The sequence below is a fragment of the Chelonus insularis genome, unplaced genomic scaffold, assembly GCF_013357705.1.
Source record: "Chelonus insularis isolate UGA/USDA-ARS -01 unplaced genomic scaffold, ASM1335770v1 contig_42_pilon, whole genome shotgun sequence".
NCBI lineage: Eukaryota > Metazoa > Arthropoda > Insecta > Hymenoptera > Braconidae > Chelonus > Chelonus insularis.
The window spans coordinates 831,483-856,468 of NW_023276578.1; the positions used below are offsets into that span (position 1 = coordinate 831,483).

Consider the following 24,986-nt stretch of genomic DNA (forward strand, 5'->3'; position numbering starts at 1 on the left):
GGAATACCGGACGAGCGTGCGTTTGTTGAACGTGCGGCAGTCAATACTCAAACCTGTGCTTCCAAGTATACTTGACGTGCCCCATCTGTGAGCATCGATGCGTGTTACTTTGAACCCATCATGCCGATGATGCTTGCGCTCGCTGCTGCTAATAACATTGTTTGGATCGTGTCCAATAGAAACTTAATTGTTTCCTTTAATGACAATGCAAGTATTATCAGAGCATTCTATGTAAATTATAATAGCCAAAACCAATATATTAATCTATTTTTAATCATTGTAGATACCATCTCTGATATCTTAATTGAAATACAATGTTTATGATATCCAATATTTTTATCATATTATCGTATCTTATGAGAGACAAGGAAGAATAATAACTCGACAGAAATAAGTATTAATCCATAAATATTTAAAAAATGAAACTTATAGATGATTCGTTCTATTTATAATAAAAGCTGCAATATTTATTTTGGCAAAAAAGTTTACTTTCAAGGGATCTGAACAAGATAGCACAATGTTGGTGCTAATAAGATTATTTGGACTGTATCCAATGAAAACCGAACTTTTTCTTTTTGTTGACAATGCTGATACTATCAGAGCACAGATTAGTTTATGTACACATATGAATGAAAAAATAAGATAGTCGTCTAATAAAAATGTTAATTGCTCGGCTCGTTAGTTAAGGCCCCCCGCAATGTCCGCTAGAAGTTGACCCGAGGTCTCCTCGCAGGGAGTCGTTTGGTATATTTGCCTTTGGCTCTCAATCTTTTTTTTCCCTGCATCTTTGCTCTCTCTCGTCTTTTTCCGATATATTCTTGTTCGATTATTTATCGCCGCGCGTGAGGATCGTACAGTGTGCGTTTTCTTGCTCCATGCTATCTCTTTTTCTTTCTAGATAGCTATAGACTCTGGCACGTTGATGCCTTTGGTTACGCTCGTCTCGTATCGATCACAAATTCGCGAGTAATATCTGGCTGTATATAAGAGAGAAATGATTCCCAAGTCGCGCTCGTTAAAGTCAATCATGAGTACCGACGTATATCCCATGCAATGTGCTCGAACGCGCAACCCTGAGCCCTCTACTGTGTCCATTATTATTATATATACACTTCTTGCCAGTTGTACGCGAGTGCTTTTGCTCTTTCACCGAGGGTTTCTTTCACGAGAGAGGAAAATAAATACAAAGCGACAAGGAAGCCACTGCAAAGGGGTCAACACGGTCAAAGAATCCAAGGGAAAAAAGAGAGAGAAAGATGTGAAGAGGGCTCGAGTGAATCGCGCCCCTAGCCTATCCAACTTGTTTTGTGTTTTTCGCCGCTCGTCCGTATACGCTCTTACCAGACATTCGCGGCTTTATCAATGCGTTGCTTCTCCATCAAAACTTCTCCTACTCTAGCCCATACGCGTATTCAACCCTCTACCCCTCACTACATGTACATTCTGAGTTTTAGGCACAGAAAACTAAAAAGCTAATTTACTTTAAAAGTATCCGGCATTTCATCAAAGCCCAAACTTCATGTCCAAAAGCACAGGGCTTTGAAAAGCATTGAGCTAATGCAGACAGCGACAGATTGGTGGTGTAGCCCTCTTCACATTCACTATTTCTCTTTTTCTGCATAGATCCCAGAAAACATCCGAATGGTCATTTGGTTGATAGCATGCGAAAATGTCCAAATGAATTCCACGTGTGCCAAACTGATAGTTGATTTTCGGCAGCAAATATGCTACTGGCTGCTGTATAAAATAACTGACATTCGTCAAATAAGTTTTTTCATGCATTTTATGAGAGTGTTATTTTACTAAAGCCCAATAGCTATATTTTAATGAAATTATATAGAGAAAGTAGAGGTTTATTGTAAGTTATTTTTTTCTCATTATTGCTGATTCGATACACATAATGCACGCATAGACAACTATGCTCATATATTTTTCTATGCATTTTAGTGTATATACATAAGTTTTAGAACCATAACATAGATTGTTACGTAGTCTACACCGTTTAAGTCGCGCAGTACCGCTATTATACTTTTAAATCCTGAACAATTAACCGTAATCAGGCACAGGAAACGATGCCAGAGGCTTGCGCAATTATTTTTAAATAAGATCACGCGCTACGCGACGTACTCTTTCGTTAAAGTAGACGACTTAAACACGACGACTGCTATTATTAATCCGCATGTGTATAAATGATAGATCTAGGGGCACGATAGCAATACGCAACCGGACGTTACAAGCGCGTCATGCCGGTTTGCTTTGACATCGACCCTTTATATGCTAATTAGTCACTTAAGATTTCTCAGTGTCTTATATGTAACTCCATAAAAATGTTTTTATTACTTTTTTATCTAACTATGTTGCACGAATTGTACAAAAAGTAACAAGATCCGACCAACCCCTGCAATTTTAAAGTGCAGAATGCATATACAATGTTCATAAAATTATTTATGATTGTGTTGTAAAAATTGGAGTTGACAAGGGAATGTCAAAATAACTTTAACAGTAACTTGACATTTATTAATCTCACCTATTTAGTGGAATAGAAACGATGTTTAAATTTTACTTTTACAGGTTTTTTTTTAATAAAAATTTCTTAAATATTGGAAAAATTACAAAAATATTACACTTGAGTTAATAACTTTAAAAATTTACTCATAATACTCCAAAAAGATTTTAAAGCAGATAGATATAAAAAGAGTTCAAGAGTTCTTTATAAACACTTGAATATTTTGATAAAAAGCAGGAGTTTATTAACCAATCAAGTGTTAAGTCGAGAATTAAATAATCTGTTAGAAAAAATTGTTGTTTGAGTCTAGACATCAAAATGAGTGACAACAATCAATTACTCAAGAGGGAAGGTCGAAACGATTATTGACGCTGTATAGTCTCACCCGAGGGCAATCAATACCATGATCATCGGTTTTGAAAAAAGTAAGTAAAAACGGTATGATGAAATAGCGGATTATTATGACTTCTTCTTTTGTCATTAATTGTGTCCTAGACGTTGAATTTCTTAGGATTTGTGCCAAATTCATCAACAAAAAGAGTCTTAAAGTCGCAAAAAATTTACAGATACTTTTGTCATTCTTATTTGTTACTGAAGAAGAATAGCAAACACGAGAGAGTCGACTTACAAAAGTTTTAATCGACCGGATGTCTGCCAGATTTTTTTCTTGATGACAAATCACGCGAGACGTTCAACTTGATTAGTTTTTGACGTCAGTATATTTTTCCTTCAAAGAAAATCAATTTTTTTGATATACTTGAATGATGATAAATTAGCCTACAGTCTGTGTATATCTTTATTCTACATATGAAACCAACAACGGACCAAAATATTGATTTTTACGTACCCTAAACTGCCTGAGGCATCCCTTAGTAGGAGAAAGCTACGAATACATGTAGGGTGACGTCAGACTTAAACTGCTCCCTTTAGTAGGTCACTGTGTCTCTACACGGTCTTAAAAATCATATGACTTAAATACTCATGTTGAACATCACTGATTTAGATGATAAATTCAAATTAGTATTGTATTCAAAGTATATTAGATAACGCCATACCCAGAGTAATTTTTCTTACATAACGACACTAGCCGTCAGTTTGATTAATTTTATTTTCAGTAGAATCTTTTTTTGGATTTTAGGACTGTCATCTAACCGATTCAAGGTTAACTTGTCTCGGCGGCTTTATCGAAAGAACACCGACACGCCTCCAATGATCCTCGGGGACGCTCATCACGCTGTGACAAATCCGTTTAAAGCACCGCATCCCGTCTTGGCGACACGTATCTCCAACTCAGGTATATATAGATAAAATAAGTATGTATTATACAATACACAAGAACTTTGACGACGGTAATCTCATGTCGTGTCGCTCAAGGTGGTCCAATTCGATTCACCCCTTTTCCTCGTGCATTATACTCTCATATATGTCGCGTCATTCCATCTTAGCACATTCCAGAAATCTCAACAAAAACATTTACGTCAATTACCTGTCTCCAAACTGTAAATATTTTTTTATTGATCAACACTGAAATAACTTTTCTTTGAAAATTAATAAAAAAACAATTCTTCAAACTATGAAAATCTATTGATCGAATTTTTTATTGTTAAATTTGTGTCATATGATTTATTATAAATTTTGAAAAATTAGACATTTTTTCCCACAAAATAAAATGATTGTTAGGCTTTGAGTTTCTTAGAAGGTGGATCAAAAGATTCGATTACATCGTCAAGTTGTCGATTAATCTGGTAAACAAAATCTCTTAGTAAGCTGTCAACTCGACCAGAAAGCTGATTCAAAAGGGAAAAATTCATGTCTAGACTCCGATGCATGTGATGACTAATAAGTAATTTGGCTAATAAAAAAGAACAATATAAAACCAATATTCTCCGAAAATCAGATCATCATAATCACTGTAATTTTTTTATCTTTATTGAGTCATTTTATTATTGTTTTTAGGATTAATAAAAGCATGGAAACACTCATGGCTGGATAAAAAACAGTTCTTCATATAATAATATAATATGAAGGACGTAAAGAAGACAAATTGCAACGTGTCACGATACCTTTTAGGAATATATCTCATAAATTCGAAGAGCACATTCAGTAAAATATTGAGTGCGACGAGTGAATTAATGACGTCCTTCAACTTCACAGTGACTGAAAATACAATCAATCTATTGACAGGTGAGTAGATCACGCGAGTCTAGAGGCAAAATTTGCCGAGGACGAAGTATCGAATAACCTCAATAATTACAAATCGATTGCAGGAGAAGAAAGAGAAAAAGAGAGAATAAGTGGAAAAGATACTATTGAGAATTAAAGCTCTATCGTGAGAAGGGTGCGACTAGTCCGAGTGCAGGATGCAGCCGGGAATTTCTTATCCCGGATATCGATTTCTCGCTTGTCGATACTACCCTCTAGGTTAGAGAAATCTACCAAGGGATGCCGTGTGTGCAAGTCCGGAAAGGGGAAATAAGAAAGTATAGAGAGTGTACCATTTTCTCTCTAGCTTGAGTCTCTAGTGCAAAAGGGACGATCTTGGAAGGGACGTCGTATCGTCGAGCATTACTTTTATTCCGTGTCATTTGAGCCCACACCCTGTACTACACACTCAGTCTCTACTATACACCCTATTGGCAACGTCTTAGTGTTGGCAATAGATTTTCTCCAAGTGCTTTTCTGTGGCACGTCTCTCTTTTTCTCTTCGCGCGTAATTGCTCTAACCGCAACAAAAAAATCCATTAAGACTTTTGTCTAAAAGATTTCTCTAATAATTACAGTTTTTAAACAAAAAGCCTCGATTATACTTGATCGATATAAATTGAAATTGACTCTCTGGGCAACGGGAACGCCGTAATAAAAGTCCGGTGGAATATCGCCTCAAGCGTTGAACGCATTAACGTTCACGATCCAACCGAGAAACATCATCTCTCTCGGCTCGCGACCGGAAGTATTATCGGGGCGTTGGAATTATATGTATAAAGATGAAAAGTTAATGCGCCAGTACTTGGTCCTAACCCTCAATCACTGAAGGCTCTTTTGACCCCAGCACGATCCACTGGGGCAAATTCTGGCGATCATGAGAACATGCGACATCAAATATGCAGCTCAGATGAATCTTATGGTTATGTAGCAACCCAACGATAGTATCCTAGGGAAAAAAAAACGACAAACCCGACTCCTGTTTATGACTATCATTTTATCAAGGGGTGACTTGGAATCGTTTTGGGAATCGGTATAAATTTGTACGATTTTTCAATAGCTATATTTCTGAATTATTTTTAGATAAAGTATAAATTGTGAAACTGTTGCGTTGGATCAATAAACGTAGCATATTATGATGATATTAACACGGGAAAAAGAATTTAACGGTGCAGATTTTATTTACATATTCAGAAGTTGCAAAACGCTTGTAGGCAATGCAAATAAAATTTGTGTAGTGAGAAAGATTTATGGATAACTAATTAACTTTAACTACTATCAATAAATAGTATGTTCAAATAAAATACATTACATTCTAGTTCAAAGGGAATATATTATCTTTCGCTAAATAATTCTTGAAAAAAATTAAACAGTTTTAATGTTTTGAGTATATAAAATAAATACAGTTTTAATATCCTTAAATTTTAATAAGTAAAGTAATTTTTAGAATAAAAATTACTGTAAAATTTCATACGTGTACTTAAATACAAGGTAGTTATAGATGATATTATGTAGAATATTCAGTAGATGAAATGCCCAGCTCTATTCTCTCATAATTGCTATAACATTTAATGAGACGCGTGATGGCCGGCGAGCACGACTTCCGAGTCTCATCTGTGCGACGTAACCTATCGGAGATTTGAATAATAAATGTACGGACGCGAGACGGTCACGCTAGCCGTGAAACATGCCGGCTTGTCACTCGAAATGTCAGACTAGACCTTTCCAACTGGTTGACTGAGTCGAAGCTATTAATTGATGAATCTTCAACTCTATACACAAACTGTCTTATACATTTCATGTTACTATATATGAAAGTAATATTTCTTCTGGAATAACAAATTAATAATAATTATGAAAGATACATCCTAGATTGATTAGTGTTTTAAGCAAATTAATTTTTTAGTCTGTAAATCACCAATACGACGAATGATTAAAAATTTTTCAGTCAAAAACTGGAACGATAAAATATTATCATTAATCCGTATCTTTATTTTTTACATAAATAATTTTTTTTTTTATTAATTTCATGACATCATAGATGTATTTTTATTGAATGTCTCAAGGACTAGCGTCACGGTTTGACTTGGCTTCCGTGAGAAATTTCCACGGCAGGACAAAGTGTAGAGTTCCCTCGTCCTCTCTGGTATATCATCGCGGTTTCAGACGATACGAATACACGGTAGTAATATATGCAGATTATAATACAACGTTGCCATTGTATTGTTCCCTTGCTTTATATAGTGAATGATTTTTTTATAATCTATAAGTATAGCCTTAGTTTTCGCAGGTAGATGCGACTAATTATTGCAGCAGAAGTACAAAAAATAATTGATATTTAATACTTTTCTAAATGTTAAATAAGATGTTTAGTTTCAGTTAAAAGTATGTAAAAAATTCACCTGCATACATGAGTACACCTGCCTCTACTTTAGTGAGCTTCAACGGGTACTAGACTCTCGCGATCCATTCTGGAGGAAAACGAATACCGTTGGCATGATAATTAGTGTTGATTACGCAATAATCACCAGTGGCAAGCATGTTCACAAGCCGTGCCCACAAGTCTTGTGATTACCAGAATAGAGAGATCATGAGGAAAAAATGTAAAAAATAATTTTATTTGTTAATTTATCTTATGTGAGCAATCTAGAAATTTATGGAGCTTAAAATTACATGTATGACAATTGTATAAAGGTCTCGAGGCATAAGATAGCGTCTAAAAGGGACGAGAAAGCGGATGGGCCGCGAGGCAATGAGTAAGGACAGTTCAGGGAAGGAGTCTGGCAGCCGCAGATTACTTAGGTAATTGGTAAATACGAGGGTTACCTTGTAGTGCAAGAGAGTAAGAGACTTGGATGCTCACAAGACGACAGAAAGATGCCTGCGGCCGCGTGTCGCTCCTTCGTTGTGGGCTTTCTACCCTTCGTCCTTACAGGATATTCGCTTCTAGGGGGAAATGAGCCTTAAAATTGTTTAAAGCGCTCGGAAGAAGGGTCCAGCCCCTTTATCGTTGCTTTAAAGCTGCAAGAAACATCCTAAAAGTCGCAAGAATTTTTACATTTGCTTGACAAAATTTTATTCACGTTTATTTCATACTTACTGACTTCAATTGAAGTTTTAGTTAATGTTGGAGAAAATTTTTTTAGAATTAAAATCTAGAAATGTTGAATAAAACAAAATCATAAGGTTGAATGGAAATTTGTTCATTCATTAAGGCTATTGAAAGTTTATAATTAATAAGAAATAAAAAATGATCAACATGAATTCCATAGACTTGTTTCCGCATAAAAAAGATGTTAAATTAGTTGAAATTTTTTTTATCGTTAAGACTAGATATTAATTTACGATTAAGTCTTTTGTTCCCGACACTTCCGCGTCTCAACGACGTACGAATTCCGCGTGATTCATTAATGTTCGCATATAACAGCCAGAGAAGAGCATCAACAGCAGAACCAACAACTTTGTCAGAACATTGACTATATATTCTATATGTATATGTATATGCATTGCCACGGTTTGTCTGTGCTTAATAATAGGCCCGTTGCTAATTGCAAGGCAACAAGCGTGTACTTTCACCTGCGCTTCACGTTTAGGCTTTGCAGAGCACAAGCGATGCTCCAGCATATTTCTGGATAATTTCTACATAAAGTTACGCGTGGGATCACTAAGAGAAGTCTCTGTTAAGCTTAGTAAGATTCACAAGAGTTCTTGAATATCGTTTTACATCTATGACTCAGACTCGCGGAAAAAGGAGAACGCCTTTAATTATTGCGGAAGAAGAAATTCTTGCCTAAACGATTGTAGAGATTGGTATTCGAGGGATGCGGAGGTTCTTTACATGTTCTTGAGAATCGTGCAAGTCTTTGGCATTGTCTCACACATGAAGAAAAAAATTTTCTAATTATTTTAATCATCCGAGGGGTCATTGAGTGTTTAAATTATTTCGAAAACCAAAGAATCAACTAATTATTTTAATATTATAATTTACAATATTACAATTATAGATAAGAATTTATTTTTTTGATTACTTATCTTTCAATTATTCTATTTTTTGAATGAAATAATTATTATTAATTTATTGTTTCAGAGATTTGGATGGAATCGAGGAGAATGTTAATTGTTTCAAGTATCAAAGAGATGATTGATTACTGAATTGTTTGGGAAACAGAAGAATAAACTTATCACCCTCATATTTGGATCTACCAAAACTTTGGCTATGTTTGCGCGACTTCCGATCTCAGGGTATGTTATACGAACAAGCATTTACTATTTGCCGGGTGGCAGAGATAATATAAGGGTGAGATTTATCGCCAACATCGACATCAGGCCAACAGAGAGGGGAATGTCCAGCTCATCGGTTCACCCTCTTACATTTTCTCTTTCTGTACTCACGACACGTTTCTTTCGTACACGCCATTCTCGTTCGATAATAGCAATTCGACACTTCTGCATGTCTCTTGACGGCAATCTCAAGCTAAATAAATGGACTAAAATTAATTTCTCTTTTGAGAAATTGCAATCGAGTAGAAACAGGACAAGAATAATCAGACTAATATGGATGAAAATGCTGTAGCAGAAACAGAAGTTTATAATCAATATTTATCATAATTTTTCGATGTCGATGGAGATGAGCACGAAGTAGAGTTTAAAGAGATAAAAATATTGATGGTAAATTACAAATTGGAAAAAATAATACATAGTTTTCCAGTCGAGTGATCTTAACTGACTAATGTTTGTAAGATCTCCTCTAAATAACTCTCTGACAGTAAAAGGATAATGACTAAAGAGAATTGTCGGTTTTGATCATGGAACGCAATCGTGTAGGCCTGTAGATGCAGTGATGTTCGACAAATTTATATTACGCCGAGAGAGAAGACAGAAAATATGGATATTTTATGAGCGCATCTTCAAATTGTATTCTCTTTGACCTTAGACTACATAATTATAGTGTACCTACACAGATGAGTGAATGTAAGAATTTGTTTTTAATTCATGGAATAATCTCATGCCCCAATTAATTGGCCGTAAATTCACACCACTGTCATTTAGATTGAATTTTCCCAGCGATCAAAGCTCCATATTACAGTCAATGGCAATTACAAGGAGGTACGGTAGCTCAGAATTGCACGGCGGCTTTGCCCTTACTCCTCTTCAATGCAGCCTCTGTAATTGTTTCGATGATTCGAGACTCAGAGCCGACGTCAATTGCACCTGTTTTGATTTTGTTCGCTTTTTACGAAGCCGATCACCTCTTATAAGCTACCAAGAGGTTTCTTTGACCTTAGCACGCAATCTGAAGGACCTGATTGACGTAATAACATCGTGAAGAAAAAAAAATGATAGAAAAAAAAATCATAATGCAATGAATATTAGATTAGAAACTGAGCAACGGTTTTTGCAAATGTTGTACGCCTCCAAATAAGTGCCTTGATCAGATTCTAAAGTGAAAATTCAGGGTCTTGAAAGTTGGCAAGACAGGAAAGTTTATCGATAATTTTCACAGGTGCAAAAAGAGGCTTGAACGACGAGAGACAGTCCTCGATATTCCCAGAGGCTTCGACGACCTCTCGGCCTCTTAAAGCCACGCCCAGCGAAAAAGAAATCTTCCAGACTCAGCCAGGAGCATGGATCGGCTCCCGACACGGAATGCTGCCGACGAGCCGTCGATCTCTGTGAGGATATAGGTACACAGGGGCCCGATCTACATGTATATACTCTTGCAAGCGAATAACTCCCCGAGCAGAAGCGAGTACACGTAACCATGGACGTGTACGTGACGTTTCCTTGCACTGGCTTTTACTATAGGCGTGCCATGAAGCTCTCCACTTCACCAAGTAATTTCATCCTCGGTTGAGAATCTCAAGGTATCTTGTACGTATACATTCACGATTGATCTCCTAATGTGACCAAGACATTTTCCATTTCATTTAAATTCGATTTCTCTTCAATTACGGTTGCAGTAGTGAAAGCTGTAATATTTTAAAAATTATACTGAAAAATTATAAGATCTCTAGTGCATCTTAGAAACTACTGCCTGTGATACATTGCTGTCGCGCAAGTTAGTAACGCACGTCTTTAAGTTATGATCTCCACGTAACTGAAACCGGTATAACGACAGAGTAAAATATGGCGCGAAGTCAGTACGAAATATCGGCAATTTGAAGATGAGCACGAACTGCAGATAATGACTTACCACGACAGATATGAGTCTGACCTCATAAGGTCTTAGGAGAGTACTTCAACTTCTTGTCATATTTCTTCTGTTCTGCTTCAGCTCGCTAGAATTGCCCAACAATTTTGTTCAATTTGTACACACTTATTTTAACAATCACGTAAATGGTGAAAATCTGAGGTAAATAAACTCTCTGAAAATTTGTGGCTTGAAGCTTTGGGTCCTCATGTTCCCGTAGGACTGTAACATCTACTGACGTTCGGGTGTAAATTCATGCTTTCTAGGATCGCCCTTGCAATTCCACTCGGCCACTACACTGACCGTACTTCATTACCCAAGAGCCCCCAGTCTCACGGGTCATCCGTTATCATTTTTACAACTGCCGCCATTCAACAATGTCGAATAAAGTCTGTTAAGTATTGCCAAGCAGAAAGTGCTCTTGAGAATTCTCAGACGTTCAATAAAATTCTAAGTTTATTCTGTTAATTTGATACTAACGCTGAAATAATTGGAGTTTCATTCAAGAAACTGGAGTACTTAAAACACCATCCAAGTAAAGATCATTATACGTCCTTGCAATAATTAATTAAAGATTTTTTCAACATTTTCTTATAATTTATTTGATTGATTCTTCAAAGAGGTTCCATCAATAAAGTAACCTTGTAATGAATGGAGAAAAAAAAAGTAATGCAAAGTTCAATTTCACGAGGAAGCTACCTAGCAGTGGTCGTTTAACAAGGCGAACTCATTACCATTCGTCAATTTGAGGTACGCTCGTACCAAGTGACCAATGGTTCTCTATTTCACGTAATGGCCAACCGCCCTACATCAGTCACAAGTCCCTCACGACTTTGCTGCTCGCTTTTGCTCTTTCTCAATGTGGCAAGGCATTATAACGAGACTGTTGCGCAAAATCCGACCCTTCATGATTCCCCTTTTGCTCCAAATTCACTCATAGTAGAGATCAGGGCTAAAAGTAACTGCAAGGGTAAAAGTCGTTCACTTGGATTGCAGCCTCATGCATTTGGATTTTAAGATATTAAAGAGTCTCTAAAATATCCATTAAATTACTTCAAAAATATCAGCTCAACATTTAAAAACAAATTCTCATCGACAAATACCAATTTTAAACCAAATAATACATCAACTATTTTTATATTTATTTTGCACGCTTGTGTCAATTTAACTTCATTAATAATCTTTATTTTCAGTATAATTACTCAAGCTGAAGAAAATGTTGAAAAATCTAAAAAATAAACTGAAGGTTCCCAGCTTCTCTTCATTTATAAAGATAGTAAACTGCTATTATACTGATCAACGATAATTTATAGATAATTGTAAGAATTATTTTTATGGGATTAGAGGGTTGTTGAACGTAAGAATAATGGTCTGAAAAGATAGATAGAGATACAAGACCTATGTCAGTAAAACGACAAACCTTCAATAGTCCTGGTGTGGCACAAGATACTTTCCCGCACCGTTTGTACGGGGTCAAACGAGTTCCACTAACGAGTTGACAAATCGAGTCTCGCGGGGGTCATGTCAGACCAGACCTATAAACCGAAGGTCGAGGGTCACGTATACTCTTCTAGATACGTTTATTGCTCTTGTTCGCAGCTTCCTAACGAATTACTTTTAACCACTGGACCTTACCCTAGATAATTGTCATCAATATATTTCAGTGGTTCAATAAAAGAAATTCGTCATAGGCTTATTTTTTCTTTTGTGTTTTAATTTAATTTTAAAATGAAATTTTTCGTCGTTACATAGTCAATACATCACGTATGAAATAAGTATATGGCCTTCATATAAGACTGCATAAGTCTCTTATATACATCATGAATCTCTTCGAAGAGACCTTCGATAGGTACTTATCCCTTCTTACTCTGTTTTTGTTGCAGCTCACGTGGAATCATCGGTTTGTCTCTCTCACTCTTCACGATCCTTGAAGTCTTGGTCGTTGAACACATATACGTTCCAGCGGCACTATCCACCCTGTTATTTTCTGGAGGGCAAATTATCTCGACCGCGGTGCTCTCGATGCACTTGCCGCCGTGACGGCGATCCACCGACTCTTTTCCAAGGTGTATTACCCATAGTTGAACGGAAGAAGTAGCATCTTCGCGCACGTATCTCGAGCCACCACGCCGCATCAAGGCACGTCCTACTGGATTGCCGTTCGAAACACCTTTTTCTTCCTTTCTTCTACTCTTCTCAGGGTGGATAGTGCATTCTACGCCTATAAGAGCCTATACAGGAGCTTCAAGATGACTTCGATACGACCACCGTGGGACACGAGCAAGAGTTTCACTCCCGGAGATGATGATAGTTGTGCTGGGTAAGTGGAAAAATGAAAATTTTATTAACATCTGCACTTCTCGGATATTTTTAGATGTTAATTTTTTTTCTAATTTACGAGGTAACATTTTTTCTCCATTTTATGTTGAAGAAAAAATAGTTATGAAATGAGCTACAGGAATCTGCCCATATTGTATAGATATTTTTGGGTGAAAGGTCGAGTTAACTATTTCTAAAATTGACGCGGAAACTAAAAGCGTCGCACGCACATGGTAGACATTCGATCTCCCGATGGAGGGAGTTGATAATTTAGCGAAAACAGCAGAGCTCGAGACTTCAGTATAAGTAACACTCAGAGTAGAGATCATGCATGTGTCCTCGGATATTTCTGGTGCAGAAGCACGTGCGGGAGGGTGCACTCACGTTATCTCAACTCGTACGAGCTCTGTGTCTGCAATCTCTTGTCAGGAGATGTTTTTTTTCCATCATGACGTCACATGATCTATCTTTTTTTTTAGTGTCTTCGCAAAAACTCTTAAAAGCAGTTCAGGGTCTAAATAAAAATCAAATTGATATGTTTATTTTCAGTACAGCGATCATCAGTCAAAAAGCAAATTGTAATCTTTACTATTCTTGATATCGATGTCACGACTCGTGTGGTCTGTCTTTCGAGTATTGAAATCTCAAGAGGATTGACAGCTCTCAAGGAGTCTCGATATACATATAGTGAATGAATCCACATGATGGCTTAGAAGCCAGGAGGAAGTGTAGAAGCATTCAAAACTGATATGAGCCAGAGCTTACAGAGTTTCTTACTTGGAAGCGCTTTATCATCTCGACTTAATTCGGGACTTTAAATATTTATACCAAAGTCGAGGTGACCTCACGACAAGCTCTCTCTCCACCCTTCTACCAATCGTATACTCGAGCTATTTTTTCCACCTCACATCACGTTTCTCCAACGACTTGCTCTTCTTCAAGTGCGATTTATCGTTGCTTTTTCATTGCTGTGTCCTATCTTCAGCTTTAACTCTAAACAAAAAAATTAAATGTACAGGAATTTGATGACAAAATAGCTTCAAGTTAACTTGAAATGTTATTCGAAACATTTACTCAATTGAACCACCCTAAGACGTGGAGCTTAAGATCGTCAAAGTGGCAAGCTTGGAGGTCAAATAACGTGGTCTATGGACCCTTGAAATCCTTATGTCGTTGGTGATTCCCTAGGGGTAGTAAAAGGAAAGAGACAGCGATGAAATCAACAAGAACAAGCAGCCACTTGGCCCGGAGTGACACTTATGAAGGGGTTAAAGTTCTCCCTTATCCTTATAAGATCCCTCCCGTTTGTTTCTCTGAATACAACGAAAAAGGGTTACTTAACCACCAGGACGGACGTCTCTTGATTGCTATACTGTTATTGCCTGTCGATTGCTCACGTTTTGACGTTATTAAATTAATATTAGGGGAAAATACGAAATAAGACAGATCAGGAAGGTGCGTTCAAAGGGTCACTCATATGGCCAGTTTTCTTTTATTTACTATGTCCATTCCCAAAATGATTTTAGTCCTTGTCAAACCCCTTCATTGAGGATAACGTTGGTTCATTCTTATTTCCTTGATGTTTGTTAGGAGTTTTATTCTAGGAGCGTGACTCGTATACACATTGTCTTTATATCAAGAATAGAGCTGGGTTTATCTGATGTGAAGACTTAATACTAGACAGAATAATTCTCGTTTTATAGACAAACGAATCTTGGGGTAGAAATTATTCTCTGGGAATATTACTCTTGTTGTCAAATGCATTTAACTACTACAAACGGAATCTCTTACCCTTTGGCTTGAATTCTCATCATGCTTCCAACAGAGATCACATGGAAATTTTTTCAACTATCTTATTCATTCTCAGTAAATTTATGTGATAAAGTATTTGTTTTTTTAATAAAAATTAATAGCATTGAAGGTAAGATATTATTTTTTAAGTTGTACACAACAGAGTAAGTACATTTGTTTTTAAATTTAAAATCCAAGAAAACTGACAAGTAATTAACGAGACAGCTAAAGCACTTGGTGCAATCGTAATAAAATATATCGTGGCAATTAACTCCCTAAATATTCTCACACTAAAGCGGCTGATCTACGAGACGAGGGTCGTACTTAAATTACTCTATGTCGTCGATTTTTCAACGAAAATACGAATCGCGAGATTCTTCTACTGTCTGATAAATCTAAAGAATTTTTTCATCATCGTGTTTCCTAACTTTGTCCATAGTATTCACCAAGTAGACAAGTTCAGTAACTAGTGACTCTTCAACCGCAAACTTATTTCAGTAATTACGCTAGCACTTCTGTCGCTGGTTGAGGGAAAAAAGTAAGGGAGTCCCTGATAAACTTAGTTGATGAACGTGATCTTATGTAAGAATAAGAGAAAAGAAACAGTTCGAGTAGCCACCTAAGCTCAGTAAGAAAATAGTTTAGTCTGACGTGGGTGTAAGAGAGAAGAGATAAAGAGAGAGAAAGAGACCCTTTTGTAGATCAAAGTGCTCCCAAAGATCAATACACTTTCGAAGAGGGAGTATAGATGCTAAAGGAGGTGTGGCAAAAGCATGTGCCTGCAGGAAAAAGCGAGTGCGATAGCTTGATTGAGGGCACCCAGTATTAGTGCTTTTGCTACTTTCTTCATAAACATGTCACGTAATTCTTTGCCGATCGGAAGCCAAAGGGGCATAAATAGAGACAATTAAGACCCCGGATTTACTAAAGAAACTCCAAGAGACTACTTAGGAATCCTCTTGATCACTTCTCTTTCTGACTGGCAAGTTTTTCTTCCTGAATCGAGTATGAGATTTCATTCATATTCAATTTCACCTTATTGGGATTATCTATAACAATCTCTGATAAACGTATCACTTTGACCCCTGAAGTGAATTCTAGAGATTTGGTTAAATATTAATGACGCCGTTAAAACAACGCATTTGCGGTTCGTTAAGTTCCGAGGGTTCACAACGGTCTGTTAAGGTGTCCATGGTACAGACAATTTGAAGCAAGTACCTCTATTCACTGCTCCTAAATGTCCCTATCAAGAAGACAAATAGATTATTATAGTCTAGAAAAAAATAAATATAGAATTATTTTCTTTTTATTTAATCAAAAAATTTTGATATTTTTAGTTACTCATTTATTTTTAGCACTAATTTGGATTTTTTTTCCTAGATAATAAAAAGTTGCAACCACTTAAACAAGTTAAGCAAAAATATATAGTAGTTGGTAGATTTTCATCAGCCTTGACCATAAATCCATCGACACTTCCTGGCCAATGTCCACGAATATCCTTGGGTTGTTGAAGATTGTGCGAGATAGTGGGTCTTGGCGAGGGTTGAGAGACGTTTAGAAGTCACTAGCGATAAAACAGTTGGTATGTAAATGCCCGTTTTACATATTCGCTTCTGAGAGATTTTCAAATCGATTGGACTGCACATTCTGAGGCTCCACTTTTCTCTCATCCCCCCTTGTAGAGGAAAGAAATAGGTATTGGAGCTTGCAGACAAAAAGAAACTTTGGAGACTCTAGGTAGAAGCACGATAAAACACGGGAGGTGATATTTTAAGGGTGTCTGTTGGTAAGTCCACCCCTCTACTTTCAGTTACGTCTTTGAGGGTTGTGAGAAAGTAAGTGGGTGGACTAGTTAGGATGGTATAGGGACAACGGGCATAAATTCTCAAGACGAGGGATGACCATGCTGCACGCGAAGTCTCACGATCCTTTTTCGTTTCTTTTCCGACTTGCAATTGTGCTCTTAAGCTCAATGCCAGAGATTCGAGTGAATTTTCTCTCCTTGAATGTTTCTTTGCTACTGAAGAAAAACAAATTCACAGCAAACAGGATCATCCTGAAGGACGATCAAAAGGCTTTCCAATTCAAGTGAAAACTTAACCCCTAACTCCTACAATCTTTTTCAAAGGTTACTTTCAATATGAAAACCTCGGTATAGTCAAAGCAGGGGAATTCTTTTTTGTAATTCATTGATTTTATATTTTAATGTATATTAAAGATATTAAGTATTTTTTTTCCTCTTGATAAATAACATAAAAGAAATGATGGATATGTTACTTCATTAAGTAACAATATTTTATACAACAACAAAACAGTTATTTTCACCAAAATAAATTTTTTATGGATCTTCAAAAATAAATCTATCATGAAAAAAACGACACAATTGACCATGAAAAACCTGTTTAATTTTTTTCTGTCAATCAATGGTACTTTGACCTTTGAAAAATCTTTTTCAAGTCATCATTAACAGGTTTCTCTGTGTGTAGAACTTTAGAACATCGAAAGACATTGAAATGACTCCTGAGAAGACGAAGGAAATAGGGAGATACAAAGACAGGCGTTGAAACGTCACCTGCTGGACATTCCCACTGACATGCCGTGCGCTCCTTAAATGCCGCATAGCAACTCTCATCCAACACGTATTTCTCGTTGGACACATTCCAAATTCCAAGATTGCTCATTGTTCACTCATCTTACCCTACCACAGATTTTCCACATTGTCAAATGATCGATAGTAAATCAAATTTGAAAATAATGACTTCAATCTCAAGATATATCTTTTGATTGATTATTTTATTTCTATAGAAAAATATATATTTAGTAATATTTTAAAGCAAGGAACAAGGGACGAGAAGAGTGTTGATCGATGGCCACCCGTCAGTTGGCACCACTTTTAATTAAACCACCCTCAAGATTAACTCCCCACACTTCGGACAAGCCCTCAAGCTGCTGAGACTTCTTGTAATTGTTTTAAATCTCGCCCTTAAGACAAGCACCCCTCAACAGTTTAGACGTGGATAAAAAACCACAAACTGTGTCCGGAGGGTGACAGATTTTCTCTGTTCTTTTTTTTCCTCTTCAAACCCTTGTCTTTCTATTTTATTCATAGCCATGGTCATTTTTTTCGTTGATAAATGCCCAACAATATTTTTATTGCCTAAAACATTCTTAATTCCTTTTAAAGAAAAGAGATTGCTGGATAAAATCATCTGTATTTAATTTTATTATTTATTACATCTTCAAAAGAGATATTTTTAAATGAATGTATCATCAAAGAGAATAAAATCATTTCTTAACATCTTTTTTTTTGCAGGTAAATTTGTTTACTTGGAGCATCATAAATATACCAAGAGCGAACATAAAATATTGAGAGAAAGTACATTTAAAGTGATACTTACAACAAAACTAGAGTAACGAGATGCATGGTAATTGTACTGGCTAAGTTACAGACTCAGCATAGCTTGAGGCATAAAGCTACCTTCTGGCGTATATCATTGGTGTAACATCCACTGTCGGCTGGCTGCGCAAACTTGTTACCACAACCCTTGGACTGTTATAGCATCACTAGGTATTGTCTGGTAGACTTGTAGACAAGAGAAATGCGATCATCAGTGGAATATTAATTAAACATATATCTTTTATACAGATACAATAATACTTATGGATGGATCACGATTGAATGTCAGAAGAAGGATAAGGTGAATGTGCCATCAATTTTTCAGTAGCGAAGATCAAAGCTGCGGAACAAAGAGATAAGAGAAAGTATGGTAGCGTTAAGCAATGTTTATCAGTTTGTCCGAGATGTTGACCACATGGCTCGTTATTTTTAACTTCACTTCTTTGCATCTAAAAAAAAAATCACTGCTAACGATAGTTGTCGTGGAAAATTTTTCAAACAACTTGAAGTATTTGACAATGTCATTCAGGAATTGTCTAAATGTCAACGCATTCATATTATGAATGTGAGCCAATTTAAAATTCATTACAGAAGACGAACTTGTTTCCCCCCCTGTCTGTCATACCGAGTGGGAATAATTGTTCGTCACTGAAGCATCGCAAAACACAACTCGATGGGTGAAAGATAGAGATGAAGTGAGGAAAGAAAGAGAAGGAACGCAAGATGAGAGTAGAATAAAGCAGCAGCCAATCTTCACTGCTATCTCATCCTTGTTTATTTAAATAATTTACACAAGGGGTTCACTTGAAAATAGATGACTACAAAGCCCTGAAATCCGGAACAACATTTTTTCCTTATGCGACAACGTAGATATGATCCAACTGCTTTACATTAGCTTCTCAATACTCAGTTGCTTCTCTATTACAATCTTTGACATTTTCGTAAAGAAGTATTTGAAGATTTCAAAGTAGACCGCTTGCTAACATTATCTTAGATAAAAAAAATATTTACGTTTTTCTTAAAACAATTTAGAAGTAAACTTTAAAGTGTGTTTGCCTTTGTAGAAGTGAAACAGAGCTCGATCAATCGCGTGCCAACGAGAGCCGCTTCTTTATAAATGAAAAGGAGTGAGAAGACAAGAGAGAAGTGAGACGAGATACTCTGGAGGTATAGGAAACCTTCGAAAGCAGTTCAGATATTCACTGGTTGATTACCGAGCTTGTGCCAGGGAGAATTCTCACCCCCCTTGTAAATTCCCTGGAGAACGCTAACTCGACAACTGACAAATTAGCTCAGTACAACGACGACACTTGCAAAATGGGGCGACAAGAAACTCTCCAATGTTTCTGTTTGAATTTTATGAGACTAGACATTGTCTATTGACAAGGAAAACAAGGGAAAGAGACCTCTTGACCCACCAAGTATTAAATTGGATCAGGTGCTAGTCTTTTAAAAGACATTTACATGAACCTCAAATGTTTGAATTACATTTCAAATTCTCCCTTGGATTACTGGAGATATTTCAAAGGATTTTAGCGGGTTATATTCCTACTGCTGGAAATCAAACAAATTTTCTTTGATAGAAATTGATTAAAGAGCAGGTTAGATGATACAACTGAAATTTAAGTTTTTTATCAATTAATTTAATATTTTTTTTAAGAGTTGATTGTAAACATTTTATAGATTGAAATAGGTAAAATTAAAATAGCTATCCTTGTTGTATTTTTCGTTATATGGAATTGATAGACGAAGCTTTTTCTATGCAGAGGAAGTTACTTTGTGGAAGAGCGCAATGTTATAAGAATTGTTATTCGTCGCGCGTACAACCCTCGGTGTCGCTTTCACTCGAGTCGGTTGCTGATAAACGAGCGGTTTCATTCGACGTAAGACGAGGGTGTAAAGCTTGTAAATTGTAAGCTCTGAATCTCTAGCATCTTTTTACGAGTCCACACTCTCTAACACTAGTCTCTTATCACGTATTTAATCACGATAATTATCTAGAAAGAAATTTTGTAATTTTACTTTTTCTTAAATAATAGTGAAAAAAATGTACATTTATTTTATCTTAAGAATACAGAATCTGTAGTAAGGCTGCTGTAGTGTTAAAGGTATGAGCGGGCCAAAGGTTGAACATCACGTTTTGCTAGCGTTAACCTCGCGGGAACGATGTCTCAAACGATCACGAGGGACAGTCACACGCACCTGCAACATGTCCTCATTCTTCCCTTCTTGCTAAACTATTGGTCGTTCTTTTTCCCTCGCGGTTTAACAAAATATGTGCTCGCGATAAGAAGCTAAAAGTGAAGTAAAAAAGAACCAGAAAAGGATACAATGATAGATTCATGACGTCTACGATAACTTTGTCATAGCCAATTTATACAATTGGCATAGTACGACCCTGCTATTTGGCACTGGGGACCAACGAATTTATTGCTAATGTCCTGGCTTGTTGGCTTGCTAAGAAATAACAGTTATGTCCTCGTGGGAACACCCATGTCCTTTTCAATTCAATTTCGCTCACAATTATTTTTACAATAGTAGATAATAAATTTATTAATATCAATTTAATTATTGATTCATTCAAGGTTGTAATTATTAATTATTAATTTCACATTTAGAATATATTTATTCGATAATAACAGATAAAATTTTAATATTTGTATTGTCTAGATAGTGAATTCTGGTAAGATAAATTTTAATTCCTCAAAATTTTTTCATGATCCCACTTGATATTCCAACAGCAGCAGTTGTGGATTCATGTAGTAGCATTGGGGACATGTGTCACTGCTCCCCGACCTATTTGAAACGATTGAGAGGGACGAAATAGCCCTTTTAAAATTGCATCGACTCACTACCGTTAAGGACACGTGCGTTTTTTTAATGTCCTACGAATTCTTACGATAACGTTTTTTAAACTTTTATCCATGGTTATCAGTGTACGTGGTATGAATGACCACGACCATTTTCACTATTTGATCCTGCAATTTATAGGACGTTTATTTTTTTCATGATAAAGAATTTTGTTCGATTGTGTTTAGGGACTTTGAATAGAAATATAATAGATGGAACAAAATACGAATATTCTGAATTTTCTATTTATTCTTGACATTTTCACGTACTCTCGGATCAATATTATGGGAAAGAAAGTGTCTATTATATCATTACTGAACATGAGGGTTCTAGAGTCTCTAGAGGGCAAAAGTTTTGGTAATGATTAACCAAAGTTAAGAGATTCAGTAGATGATTTAATACTTTGTCGTGTGGTATAAAAATATTGCTTTTCTCCATTCATTTTCATTTATTTTATCTAATATGAATTATGTTATTTTTTCAGGTTACTCGAAAACTTCATACAACTTTTATATATTTCGAAAGAAAAAAAAAACATTTGAATGAATTTTACTATACACACATCTCTGTTTCAATTTATGTTTATTATGTGAGTAGTAAATTCATCAGTATGACTAATCTTCAAATTCATTTATTATTAACTTGTAAAATTATTAATCACATGTTGAAAAAATTTAAAAACTCAATATGGAATTTTCATTCGGATTTCAAATTTTTGATGAATATTTCTGAACGAAAATGGCATAAATGTCTTGTACAACCTATAAATATGACAGATGACTTTAAAGTTGATGTACCAGAGGAAATATTAGGGTGTGAATCATTTGTTGAAGTGATGAATTTAGTAAACTCGTTGAATTTTTTTGCTCCAAATAAGGAATTTAATCTTCTTCTTCCTGAAAGAAGAACTGAAGAATTGAGTTATCAGTCACGGATGCTTTTTTCATCAGACAATTCAATAAAAGAAACTAATTTAAATGTTATAAGAGATGCAGATCAACCTGATGACATTTCTGCTTGGCAAGAAGTTAGTATGAGAACGAGAGAGCACTTAAAAAAATTAGCCGAAATGGCTGCAGTTCCACTGAAAGTAAAAGAAAAAAATATCATAAAGTTTTCAATCTTACCAGAGCCACCGAATCCTAAGAAAGATGTTGCTATCGTGAAGGCTTCAGATATAGAGAAATTAACAAGTTTGAAAAAAATTCTTGATCCAGCTATTTTATCTGATCAGAATGATGAATTGCCTACTGCTAGAATTATTTTACACGAGTTTGATCCAGAAGAAAAACTAGACTCTACTCAAAAAATATCTGATGAGCCAAATAAAATAATATTCGACCAAATGAAAGTTCAAATATTAAATGATCCTAATTCAATTATTCCTTCAAGGTATTCCAAAAAAAAATAGTAAAGTTAAATAAAGATATTAATAATTATTTAATTATTGAAAAAAAAGTAAACAAACACAATTGATAATCATTGATGGGTAAAAGAAGGAAGAGGAAATGGCCAAGGGATGTGACTAGAAGAGGGTAAGAACCGCTAGTGCGTAACAACCACTAGTGATGTCAAACTATTTTTCCAGATGTCTGTAATCAATGAAGCTCGTTGTCACTAATGTATCAATTTCATAAAAAAAAGTAGAAAAAAAATAAAGCAAATATAGATAATTATCTGACAAGTTCGAGGAAAATGTTAAGAGAAAAAAATTTAAAACTAACGGAAATTAAATTGACAATCTCCAAAGTAATTGCAGAAAATGAACGGGTGATTTTTTTTAAATAAAGTATTCAAGTCTGCGTGTGGCAAATGGTTTAAATTCATTCTGTTTTGGCAATGAGTTTGCGTGACAAGTTTCGAGACTTAAGTACCAGGTTTTTAGTACGTATTTCGCTGAACTGTGTTCGTGAGGGATAAAATCAGAAGGTAAATAGTATTGGTATTAAATGATAGGGACAAGAGTCTCTCAATGACGATGGTAGCTACGACGATTATACCCGAGAGAGCTCCTTGACTAATCACCTCGCAAATTTTGACGATAGTTTGGTTCCACGTGAAAACAACCAGATGCGTGTAGATGTCGAATGCATTAGATCGTCAAGAGGGTTATTATTCCATAGCTGAACCATCAAGCCATGGCATTTCATCGATGGGTACCATCCAATCATTTAAATCATAGCCAAATTACATCGGAAATGTATGCAGCATAGCATGAGGAACGATAATGATCAATTTATTTTTTACCTTTTTTATATAGCTTGATAGAAGCAATACCAAATGAGGACTAATTTTATAGAATGCAGTCGGAGGGTTCCGCTACTAATTTGATGACATGGAAAGTATCAATCTGACCGGAATAAATGAAGTTTAAAAAAATACCAGCTGCTGTGGTGTTCTAATTTACGTCGATACATTGTACTTGATTAAATCGAGGCGTGAGCACTGGGATAAAGTGTCGGGGCAGGTGTGTAGAACTTTATTATTACTTGAACTTCAGACTAAGATTGAATGGGATCGGTAGCAAAACCACAGTCTGAATCAACTCGTAGAAACGATGATGGCTAGTGAGTTGTACTTGATCAATTTGTAGGCTTTCCTCTCGGTGCAATCTGTGATATCGACAGAAAATTGAAGCTCCCGGAATTGCCTACCTTCTGGGTGAAAAAAATTCCAAACTAAGTCTCAATCAAAGGTAGGATTCCAAGCAGAAAGAATGGCAATTCAGTGGCTCTTGAGGCTGAAAAAGGCTTTGGACGAGTGGATTGGCACTGGTAGCATCTAGTCTTTATTTACGACGCAGTACGATGACTGCTCCGGGATCGCATCACCTTGACCCTCTCTCTTCTTTCCTCAGGATTGCCAAGAGAAGCGATACCATCTCTAGAAGTTGGATCATTTTGTTCCCTCTTCTCTCCACTGTGTGTGCTAAGTTCTTTTCTTTTAGCTGCCATAAAAGATCACCCTGTGGTTCTATATTACTCACGCCACCATGTTTTCACTTGGCCACAGCGATCGGCACCGATATCATAACTCCTTGTCGTAGTCGCGTTCGAGCAACGAATCTACCCGAGCTCATCGTCTATCTTCCTCTATTCCTTCTTCTCGTGGCTTTGGACTCAGGCGATAGTAATTCTGATATACCAGATGCCAAGGAGCGGATGCTACTCAAACGCTAGATGTACGCGGAAATGAGATATGCTCATGGACATTTTTATTATCTTCGATCTTGATAGGTATCTCAGTGTCTATTCGTGTCCTATATTGTCTTGGAATGGAATTTTTTCAACCAAAGGTATATCATCAAAACTGCATACAAGAATAGATGCTTTATGACTTCCCTTACACGTCAACGTTTACCCTAAGCAGTGTAAAGTAAGATGAAGAATGTTTTTATAACAAGTTTCTCGACACAGCTAACTTAAACTTTGTTAAATGCTACAACTCTTTATAATTAATAATGGCAATTCGTCAACTTGCTTGTGTATTCAGTTGGTGGAATAAATTAGCGGGGAAAAAATTATTCTGCTACGGCAATTGTCTGAAATTGAAATCAAGGTGAATGTGCGCTTTCTTAGGCTGTCAATTTAATTCATTGAAGCACGCAAACACTCGTATGGTGCAAGTCACGCAGTAATCGTTGGACGCAGCAACTGGAGAGTATAGTGACATTACAAAAAAAAATCACGGGAAGCTTTCCAGCCGGATATCTTTCAATTACTCGTTGATAT

At 36.1% G+C, this 24,986-nt stretch overlaps 1 protein-coding gene and 1 long non-coding RNA gene across 3 annotated transcripts; both read left to right on the plus strand.

The window, feature by feature from the left end:
* Window positions 1-13,084: 13,084 nt before the first annotated feature.
* LOC118069756 (uncharacterized) lies at window positions 13,085-18,882 on the plus strand. The gene is made up of 3 exons (XR_004690679.1): window positions 13,085-13,218; window positions 18,322-18,576; window positions 18,655-18,882. It is a non-coding gene; the product is annotated as an uncharacterized lncRNA (long non-coding RNA).
* Window positions 18,883-21,875: 2,993 nt separating this feature from the next.
* LOC118069724 (uncharacterized) lies at window positions 21,876-24,760 on the plus strand. 2 transcript variants are annotated; one of them, XR_004690676.1, is made up of 2 exons: window positions 21,876-23,722; window positions 23,849-24,760. XR_004690676.1 is itself a non-coding variant. In XM_035088018.1 (2 exons), the coding sequence occupies exons 1-2, from the start codon at window positions 21,917-21,919 to the stop codon at window positions 22,746-22,748; spliced, it is 765 nt and encodes a 254-aa protein (XP_034943909.1). In that variant the 5' UTR covers window positions 21,876-21,916; the 3' UTR covers window positions 22,749-22,790. The 2 variants fall into 2 exon arrangements, 1 of the variants encoding a protein (XP_034943909.1); XM_035088018.1 differs by lacking the exon at window positions 23,849-24,760 and having other exon boundaries at window positions 21,876-22,647; window positions 22,715-22,790.
* Window positions 24,761-24,986: the final 226 nt, after the last annotated feature.

Coding starts and splice junctions, on each gene's coding strand:
- LOC118069724 (XM_035088018.1), top strand. CDS start 21,917: ATGTTGAAAAAATTTAAAAACTCAATATGGAATTTTCATTCGGATTTC. Junction 22,648..22,714: donor AATTCAATTATTCCTTCAAG/GTATTCCAAAAA, acceptor TTGAAAAAAAAG/TAAACAAACACAATTGATAA.